This window comes from Microtus ochrogaster, chromosome 18, assembly GCF_000317375.1.
Source record: "Microtus ochrogaster isolate Prairie Vole_2 chromosome 18, MicOch1.0, whole genome shotgun sequence".
Taxonomy (NCBI): domain Eukaryota; kingdom Metazoa; phylum Chordata; class Mammalia; order Rodentia; family Cricetidae; genus Microtus; species Microtus ochrogaster.
In genome coordinates, this window is record NC_022020.1 from 40,629,284 (window position 1) to 40,640,203 (window position 10,920).

The window sequence follows — 10,920 nt, forward strand, 5'->3', positions numbered from 1 at the left end:
TTGAACACTTGGTCCCCAGTTGGTGGTTTTGTTTGGGGAGGTTACAAAATTCTTTGTTGGTCTAGCCTTGCTGGAGGGAGTGTGTCACTGGGGGCAGGCTTACAGAGTTTTTAGTTTTACCTTGATTATAATTTGTTTTCTCTGCTTGCTACTGCAGTTAAGATATATAATCTCTCAACCTCTGGCTTGGGCCACCTGCTGCCTTGCATTCCTTATCACTGTGGCCAAAAGAAACTCTTCTATGATGTTTTATCATAGCAACAAAAACTAATAAAATATCTGATTTCTACCTCTGGCCTCCATACATACTTGCATATATGTGTGTGCCCATATGTTCATGATCATATAAACATTTACACACTTATATGTATATCACATGTATGCTCAGATTCACAATTTTTTAAAAAAAAGTTAAATTTGTTTTTTGTGACATTTGGTATTAAAGTATAGATAAAAATTAATGGTTCATTTAAGAGTCTACTGTACTTTGATTTTGGGGGCCTCAACAGGTAACCTAAGCTTTTATCATTCACTTTCCTAAATATATATGTCATCTTTGTTGACAGTTTTCTCCTTTTAATGTCACAGCTCTCAATCAAACCAGCTTCAATCCCTGAGAAGATAATTTTGAAGACATACTTTGCTGAGAAGACAGCTGCGAACAGTTGTCCGGATGGGATGAACACGCCTCAGCTGACTGACTATCGGCTGGAGTTTGACCGCTAACGCTGCTCATCGGGTACTCTTACCTAGTGATGCGCCTACTCTTACAGTGCCCATTTCATTGTGCTTGTCTTGATTAAAGAATTCAAAGTGGAGTACCGCAAACTTGATATGGATAATAAAAAGAAAGACAAAGACAAATCAGATGATAGAATGGCACGACCCAGTGGTCGATCAGGACACAGCACTCGAGGAACTGGCTCTTCTTCCTCTGGAGTTTTAATGGTTGGACCTAACTTTAGAGTTGGGAAAAAAATTGGATGTGGCAATTTTGGAGAATTACGATTAGGTAAGACTATTTTGTTTGTTACATTATATAAAGATACACATGTAAAGAAATACACTTGTAAGACTACTTTCTTGCTTTAGTGTTAAGTTCCTTGTGTATACATTGGGGGGCTTTAGTTGAACCATGCTTTCTCAAAGTACTGGTTATAAAGAATATAGGTGTTGGAAATTTCTTATTTATTTGTACTTTCATTTGTACGAAATTCCCTAGTATCTATATGTCTATTTGTTTGAGATTAACCATTCTCATTTCTTAAGAATGTGAGAAAACAAGAAAAAGTAAATTTAAAAGATCATGCAGGGGCTGGAGAGGTGGCTGAGTGGTACTAGAGCACTTGCTGCTCCTCCAGAGCACCCAGGTTTGATTCCCAGCACATTGCAGCTCACAACCACTTGGGACTCCAGTTCAAGGGGATCCTGTGCTTCTGACTTTCTTGAGCATCAGGCTCAAGTGTATAGTGCACACGTGTGTGTATGTATGTATTATGTATGTGTGTATGTATATGCAGGCAAAACATTCATACACATAAATATAAGTAAATAAAATTTTACAAAGGCCATAGTTTCCAGTAAGTCTTTTGTTGTATAGTATATTTTTGGGAGATATTTAGGTTCCATTTTCATATTTCAAAACATTTAGTAACTGATCACTTTAGAGTCATATATCTGGCTTAAAGTCAAGTTAAGATACTATGTAAAGTTAACTTTTACTCTTTATAATAGCTAGTTTCTCTGCACCATTCTCCCCTTTCCTTTGCCCTACTGTGTCTGAGGTAAGGTTCAGCATCATTTCTTTAACAAGGATTTCAGAGTTATCTACCTACTCATGCTGTGATAGTTTGGGAAATGCTGTGCTTATTGACGCTCCTAACGGTCCACTCCAGGAACCTGACACTCCATAGGGAAGGCACTTGCTGAATGCCACAGAGCAGTTCAGTGACAGATTTAGAAGTGAAATTCAATCTTCTTACTCGTAGTGTAGTAGAGAAGCTGTCTCCATTGAAAAGCAACAAGGAATGTGGCATGGTGTCACAGCAATCAGTAGTAAGGTAATCAGGTACATTAAGGACTTCCTCATTGAATCACCAAGACTATGAACTTGAGAAGAAAAAATAGCTTCACAGTTTTCACTGGGTCCCCTCTTTGTTGAAAATAAAATTATTTGTATATTTCTACTGAGCTATTTCTTATTATTTTTTTTAAAACACCCTAACTTTTAGTGTCTCTTTTATTTCATTTGTTTTGTGTTGCTAATGAACATTAAATATAAATGAAGAAGCAAGCTAATAAAAGCTAGTGACATTCTTGTACATAGCTATAAACAATGTAGTTGGCAGATTCTTTTACATTTAGTAGGGATTAAAATCTTTGAAAGGGCAAATATTTTGTGGCTTATTTTTTAAAGATAGTGTTCTTACTTGGGAGTCAGAGAAACTAGGTTATTTACTTTCTGTCAAAGTTTGAGATTATCCATCTAATTTTTAACATGGATTATATACTGAAAAATGTTCATGGATCTCTTTCTAGGTTATTATAAATATTAAATTTAGAGTATAATATAAAAAGTGAATACAATATCTATATAGTGTTGTAGGAGGCCGCTTGTTTGTTCCTGGCTGCTCAGCCCTGAAATAATCACACAGAAACCATGTTATTTGCAATACTATTTGGCCAATAGCTCAATTGTATTTCTGGCTAACTTATATCTTAAATTAAACCATCTCCATTAATCTGTGCATCACCGTGAGGCTGTGGCTTACAAAGTAAAGTTGTACTCTGGCAGGGGCTACATGACTTCTCTCTGACTCCGCCTTCTTTCTCCCAGCATTCAGTTTAGTTTTCCCTGCCTAGCTCTATTCTGGCCTGCTCTGCTATACGCTTAAAGAAGATTCTTTATTCATTAACCAATAAAAGCAACACATAGACAGAAGGACCTGCCACACCAATATAGGCTTTGGTTGTTTTTATTACAGTTTTCTACATAATTTAGAAATAACTATTCTTACAATATACACTATGTATATGTATGTATTTATATAGAACAATTTTAGTGGGCCAACTTAACCAGAACAATATGAGACATGGTATCTGTGATCTGTATATTGAAATTATACTGTATATTGTGGAGCATTCCCTTCTGTGTATCTGTGAATGAGCAAAAGTAAATACAATGTGCTGGCTTAGGATCTCTAATCTTATCCAATCAAGTGCTTATGTAGAATCTAAGTGTGTTGTGTTTGTATGTATGATACTTACATATTCATTTAAATTATTATATATATGTATATCTTGAAAAGTCAAGTGAATACTATAATAACTTATAGTCTGAGACTTTTCCTGCAAAGACACAAGTCTATGAAATTCTAATTTGGTAAACCAAAGAGTTTTTTGGTGTTAATTTTAGTAGTCTGTGTGAGAGGCCAGTATGAGTCAAAGGCAGCTGCATCACTGAAAAGCCCACCCTATGTGGGTGCCAGCCCAGAAAAAGTTGCATTTCCAGAGATCTGCCTAACTCACAGGCAGCTTGACAGGTTGGGAGCATGTCCTTCTCACAACTCATGGATGAGGAAGTCCCTTCTTTGAGCATCTGTTTTTTTTTTTTTTTTTTTTTTTTTTTTCGAGACAGGGTTTCCCTGTGGCTTTGGAGCCTGTCCTGGAACTAGCTCTGTAGACCTGTTTTTTGCTTTCATAAACTTAACCTTGGGCAGGGACCTTGTGAGTTTGGAAGCTGCAGCTCTAGGGTTTAGATCATTTACTTCCTGAGCTTCATGCTTCATTCCCCTCTCCAGGAGGAAGTGTTTCCATATATATCAAATAAATAGATTTTTTCTTTCTATGTGTGCCATTGTTTTGTGGATAGCTAAGTATTTTCCATATATATACACCATGTCCATATACATATACAGAGCTAAGTTAGTCATTTTAATTTTTCTTACTCAGAGACCTCTGAGGGGTTTATTACTTTCTTTTCAAAGCCCTCCATGGTTTCTTTGTTTATAAAAAAGTTATTATAACTCTGAGACTAAAATTACAGATGGTGTGAGCCACCATATGAGTGCTGGCAATTGGTCTCAGGTACTGTGGAAGAGCAACTAGTGCTCTTAACTGCTGAGCCATCTCTCCAGTCCTGCTTTGGATCCTTAAAGTATTTTTATTAAAGTCACATTAATAAAGCATCCTGAACATTTGATTTTCTATACTAATTTGTATGTGTGTGTGGTATTTGAGCAAGAAAGACTATAAGATTTACTTTTTATAGGTAAGTGCTTTTCAAGAAAGGTACTAATTTTCAACAAGGATGCTCTCTCTTTCTTTCTTTCTTTCTTTCTTTCTTTCTTTCTTTCTTTCTTTCTTTCTTTCGTAGAGAGCTGTCTCTTACCTCGTAGGATGCTTTACCTGCCCAATACCTCTTTGATACCTTGATGTTGTAACTTTACATAGAACTCGAAGATACCCCCAGCCCCATCCCATGCATAGTTGCACCAAGGAGAGAGAGAGTTGTCCATTGCTGGAAACTCTTCTTACAGGTTATTAGTTTTTTCGTAAAAGGACTGATTGAGATTAAAAACCACACAAAGTTGTAAGCATTAAATTTAGTTAAGTCAACATTTTAAACATCTTTATTTTAAATGATAGGTCAATTTATTTGCTGTTTTCTTTTGTCTTCATCTGTTGTCAGTACAATTTGCATTTTTTGACTGGTGGTAGATAGATTTCAAGTTTAAACAACAATTCAGAATCCCTAGAACTATTTTTGATACTTAACAAATACTTCAAACAAAGCTAGCCAAAATAATAGGATTCTGTTGTGTATTTAAAACATTTTTTGTATCTTATGATCTTTAGACATCTTTTAAAAATAATTAAAATTCTTCAACAATTTCATGCATATATGTAATGTGTTTTGATCCCCACACACCTCTCATGTCCTTTCCAAGTGCCTCTGTACTCTTCCCAGCAGTTTCCCCTCCTACTCATGGTTTTCATTTTAGAAAATGCCCCTACTGGGTTTGAGTAGAGTGGCTTTGTGCCCGTGCCTGTGTGAGACCATTAACTAGACATGAACAGCTTACCAGTGGATGCGTCTCACTGAGGAAATGCTCTCCCTTATCCTAGCTGCTGCCACCAGTTCCTCAGCCAGGGATGGCTCCTCATGAGTCCCTCCCACTCATGCGGTCATGCTGATGGTTTCAACTTGTGCAGGTCTTAGGAAGACAAGCTCAGTTGCTGTGAGTTGATGAGTGTCATTGTCATGTCATGTCCAGAAGGCAGCATTTCATAGCACTCTTCCCAATTATCAGGTTCTTCAATCTCTGCCTCTTTTCCTCCATGTCCTCTGAGCCTTAAGGCTCGGGGGAGTCATACTCAACAGTTACTTGATTTCACTTAGTTCAGCCACTGGCTTTAATTACAGCTTACTGCAACATTAAGGATCTCTGAACTAATATTGATACCAGCACTAATTTATTGAATGAGTTGGGCTCAATTGAAAGGTGAGGTGCCTCAGATCCCTCTGGCTCTAGCACTCTATCGGTGTTGTGTAGGGGAGGGGCAGATGAGAGCTGCTTGTCTAAATTATCCAAAGGTTTCTCCAGCCTCATTGTCTGGTGAGATTCTTTTTTAGTGAAGTAAAAGAACCGGCAAGCATTGTCTTGACTTTTATTTCACAAGTTTCAGTGCAAAGGCTGCTACCTCAGCCCCTATCCTCTCCTTTATTTTGTGTAGGAGTTTTGCCTGTCTGTATGTCAGTGCCCCAAGTATGTGCAGTCCTGTGGAGGTTAGAAGAGAGAAGAGGGTGTTAAATCTACTGGATTGGAGTTACAGATGGTTTTCAACTGCCATTGGATCCTGGGAGTTGAACTCAGGTCCTCTGAAATACCCAGAAGTCTTCTTTGGATATGTTAAAAAAACAGACAAAAACAAAAATCCATCTTGTTTGGGGGACAGCCTCTGCCTCCTATAGTTGGTATGTTCTTAGGAAAAGAGCAATTACTAGAGACTTAGGTAGGGGCATGCGTTGGGTATGTGAATTGAATTATCCAATCTCCAGCTTGAGTGTTTTTATCTGTCTCTATCACTAGGAGCAGTATTATGTACCATGCTTTTAGAGACAAGCCCTCTACCCAAAGACCATTGGAACTGTGGAGACACGTCAGTCCTAATCTGTTTATCTTGTCCTGCCTTTCCCCCAAAACTGTAATAATAAAGGCCTTTGCCTAAACTTTTTTTTACGTCCTTGTTTTCTGTCACCTAACACAAACAGGCTGCTTCTGCAGTCTTCTATGGCAGTAGCCTTTCTAATGCTGCAGTGTTTAGTACAGTTCCTCACTTTGTGGTGTCCACCAACCATAAAATCATTTCTGTTGCTACTTCATGTTTGCAATTTTGCTACTGTTATGAATTGTAATGTAAATATCTGTTTGTTTTCTGATGGTCTTAGGTGACTGCAGTGAAAGGGTTGTCTGACTGTCCCCAAAGAGGTCGTGACCTACAGGTTGAGAACTACTGCCCCTGGCTTTCTGACAGAAAGATAATTTATTTCCTGAGCTTCTCCTCTGTTTTCTTGTGGGCGTGCGTGATTGACATTACAGTAAAAAAAAAAAAACAAACCCTCAGAAATGTTGCTTTATGAATGACCATATCTGAAATAAGATACTGTACCTTTTGACATAATTAAGTTTCCTCCTCTTTGTTTTGCTTTTCTCCTTTTATTCCCGTATTGCTCACAACTCCTTATTTTGATCTTTGGGCTTGGAAATTATGGTGCTGGAAGTTCCATAAGCCTTATATCTCCATTACATAAAGATTTGGGTAATTTTGTTATTTTTATGTTTATTGACTTCTGCAAAAACATTCTAAAACACTGAAAAATGTAAAAATAAAGACTAGACAGTGGGACTGGCAGGATGGCTTCGTGTTGCACAAGACACTTGTCACCAAGTCTGATGACCTAAGTGTAATCCTTGGTACCCACAGGATGACAAGTGAGACTGACTTGCGAGTTGCCTCTGACTGACGTACATGTACTCCATGGCACATGCATGCCCTGCCCCTCTTGCCTGAATAAATCAGTGTAAAAATCAAAAAATTGACAGTGATGCTATGACAACAAATTTCAAAGTCCCCAAATGCAGTAATTTTAGTCCACTTACGTTGTTCTCTTTCATATAACACAGGCAGGGGTGGACACTTGGGGTGTCTGTACCCTGTATATTCAGTGTGTGTCTTTAGTGTTTGCAGGGCTATCTTCCTAGTTGTTAACTCCTTTCCAGTCAGGAACACATTACAGTCCTGGAAATTGGAGATACCGTACTTTTTCTCTACCGGTATGAAGTTTTTCATTTGGCCACACGAAGCTGAAAAAGAGCCTGGAAAGTGTAGTTTGTAGCTGGAAAACCATTTTTAAACTTGGATATTCTTTGTTATTGGAAGTACAGTGTTAATGCTGGTGGATAACTAGTGGTTCCTGCTATAAACAAATATATAACATCCAAAGGACATAGTTTTCTCTAATAACTCCAATTCCACAATATTGGTAAAGCTTCTTCGGGTTCAGTACAGCAGAAAACTATTGGAAATGTCACTTGACGTAAATTAAGCTATCAATGAGCTAGGCCAGTCCAGTTGTAGCCTTAATGGGATTTTCTATATCCTTTCTATCTTACTCATACCACACAGACAGGCAAACACAGTTGGTGCACCATTTGCTTTTGTGTGTAACACATATTGATGAAAATCTAACTGTAGGACTGTGGCTGTACAGTGACAAGACTGTATTGTTTAATCTTCATTCATATTTATGACTGTGATCACCACACTTCAGCCAGATCTTTCTCTTTCTTTCTTTCTTTCTTTCTTTCTTTCTTTCTTTCTTTCTTTCTTTCTTTCTTTCTTTCTTTCTCTTTTTGCTGTGACATATAAGATAAGACTATATGAAAGTCAACAAAAATGGTTCTGTGGGATCTATATTTAGCCTTTTGTCTTTTGGATTTTTCCTGCATATATTCAGAATAAAATTTATATAGTTATGAAGAGATGGTAATACTCTGAGGAAACATATTTTTCATCTTTGATTCAGTTGTAAATAGGATACCAGTCTAAAATCAGGTCACTAACAGTCTTCACTCAGGTTTCCCAGAGGGCGCCTACATTTTCATACATAACGAGTTCCTAAAAATGTGCATGAAAACATTTCTAAATGTGAAACTAGTTGCTTAAAAAAATAAAATATTCTGTAAAGTTTGAAAAATAGTTTATGTAGGCTTGGTTTGTGCGTTTCAGAATAAACTTGGTTTGTGCCTCTTTTGGTATTCCTACTGGGTTAAATCTGTCAAATATGTTGAGGTTCTGAGATCTATGCTACTCAGCTTTAATGTGAGTGTCCCCCCCCCCCAAGCTGTGAGGGCAATATTTAGAATACGTCTGTGAATACTCTGTAAAGACAGCGGTACATCTGGAGCTCTGAAAGGTCAGAGGGTCCTGTGCAAAAAATGCTGTGCATGAAGGTTGGTAAACTGCCTGTTTTGTTTTTAGTAGTAACTTTCTGGGTTTAAACACAAACAAAGAAATCATTCTGTTTTCATTACTATAATTATTCATGCCTAGAAATTAAGAAACAACATGGCTCTTTATTTCATTCTTTTTGATGTGCTTGCAAAGATACATGTTAATTGATATTTCATATTATCCTTCTAGCCTTATTAACTCTCAAATTCTCCAAAGTGTTTTTCTAGGGTTGTAGATTCTGACCATTGGAATTTTCTTAGCTTATGGCCAACACAAAGACAGTTGTAGTTTATAAAAATTGTTTGCATGTTAGTGATGTTAAGCCTGTGTTCCAGCATTTACATACCTTTATATTTAACATAATTTTCAGTATTTAGAAGTTTAAGGTATTTCATGTAGCCAAATATGTATAAGATCCTGTTCTTCATGTTTTCTTATCCATAGAAAGGTCACCATATATATTGAGATGATAAATATTTTTTATTTCATTTCTTATATTTAACTATAAATAATTGGAATTAATTTGTTTGTAAGTTAAAACACTAATAATTTTTTTAAGGTAGTTAATAAGGTTTTTGAGCCAATTATTGATTAATTTTCTTATTTAATTTTATTTTAAACATATTCCGGAGTTTTTATATATCTGATACATATGCTGGATTAAATATGTGGTCTGATAGTACTGTATTTCATAATGGTTTAAAAGAAAATGATGGATGGGTGAGGTTTTGTATTTTTCTTTTATATAATTATTCTGCCTTAAAATGTATTCAGTATTCACTTGAATATTGGTTATTTTCTAAGTTACATGCAATATTACAACAGTCAGAATATGTTCATTATTATAATGGATAATATATTTACAAGTACGGTTTCTACTTGGAATCTAAGTAAAATATTAAATACATTTGAGTTGCTAGTGAATTTAGCAGTTTCTTTTTCTTTATAACTGGATGTAAAAACTTTTGCTATTTAAATGTCTCATATACTTTTTAAAAAGAGAGTACAGGTCATAAAAGTTATGTAAGTTAAATTTAAAAGTATTAGCAGGATCTGACTTATTTCTTCCTTTTTCAAGGGAAAAATTTATACACAAATGAATATGTGGCGATTAAACTGGTAAGTTCATTATTATTTTTCTACAGTTATTTCCTTTGATTATCAGCTTATTAATTTTTTATCTTTACATTTACAATTTTTACAAGAAGGAAAAATGTTTGCATGACTGACCTTTTGTTCATGTCTCTAATGATGTGTAGAGTGTCAGTGTTTTCTCTGCATGACAATTCTGTTTTTATTTTGGCAGCATTATGGAAGTGAAATTTGTAGTTTGGCAGTATTTCAGTGGTATTTTTAAGTGGATAAAAGCAAAAATTTTTTTTCTGATTCAAGCATTTAGACAAAAGTGTCTTTAGCATTTAGGTTTGTATTTGAACACACATTTCCAATTATCTTCTAAAGTGTTCCTACTGGTGTTTTGTAAATGTAGTAAAGCTGGTTATTGCTTGGCTTTCAAGGATTTAGAAAGCCATGAGTGTGGTGGTAGCAAGGAGGACCGTCATGTAAAATTCCATGTGCTCAGTGTCAGGTACAAAGTAGTTCTCTGGAAGAATTTGCACACAGGAATTATTTTATTCATTTATTATTTATTCACTCATTCATTTATCTATCATTTATTTAGACAGAGTTTCTGTTTAGAACTGACTGTTCTAGAACTCACTATGTGTACCAGGCTGGCCTCGAGCTCCACCAGCTTCTGCTTCTCAAGTGCTGGGATTAAAGGCGTGTTCCTTTATGCGGTGCTAGAAATGGTTTATAAAGCATATTTTCTCGTTGTCAGTCAGGTTTTCCTGAGGTTCGCGTTGGCTTAATGTTCGCATTCTCCTTACCCTTGTCACCCTTGTCCTGAGAGTGTAACCTGTGTTGCTAGAGCAACTGTTAGAGGAAGAGGCCATGAGATGAAATGCAAGCTTTTGAACTGCCATGGAAGGTCTGTCTTGCTTGAAGTGTCTTTGAGCGTAGGCCTGTGTCCCTTCCTTTTACCAAAATGAGTATAAGTGTCATGCTGTGATGCTGCCAGGACACAGGGGTCTGGCACTTGACTCACCCAGATGAGTTCTCCCTGACTTCAAGGTCCAGTCCTTGACTTTATAATACAAACTCTGGTTAGCTTCTGTCAGGGTAGTCACTGTTGTTTTTAACTGGACTTGTGGTAATCAGCCATGAGATCCAGTTAATATAATCAAGCTCTCAGAGCTGTCCTAGTTGGGAACATAAATTTTTAATTTTTGATGAGAATTTTTTTTTAACTCTTAAGGTCTCAAGTGCCCAAATGAGTATAAAAATTGTTTTATTGTAAAAATATTTAAAGTTTATTCTTTTATGGATATTTTAGGGAAAAAA

General features: G+C 36.3%; 1 protein-coding gene across 6 annotated transcripts in view; it reads left to right on the forward strand.

Annotated features, from left to right (window-relative positions):
- Csnk1g3 (casein kinase 1 gamma 3) overlaps nucleotides 1-10,920 on the forward strand; it is a 90,704-nt gene that overhangs the window by 24,307 nt on the left and 55,477 nt on the right. For all 6 annotated transcript variants that reach the window (XM_005356111.2, XM_026783525.1, XM_005356112.3 and 3 more), the window contains exons 2-3: nucleotides 589-1,012; nucleotides 9,596-9,636. In XM_005356111.2, the coding sequence (XP_005356168.1) occupies nucleotides 835-1,012; nucleotides 9,596-9,636 (219 nt within the window). In that variant the 5' untranslated portion in view covers nucleotides 589-834. The remainder of the gene's footprint in view (nucleotides 1-588; nucleotides 1,013-9,595; nucleotides 9,637-10,920) is intronic.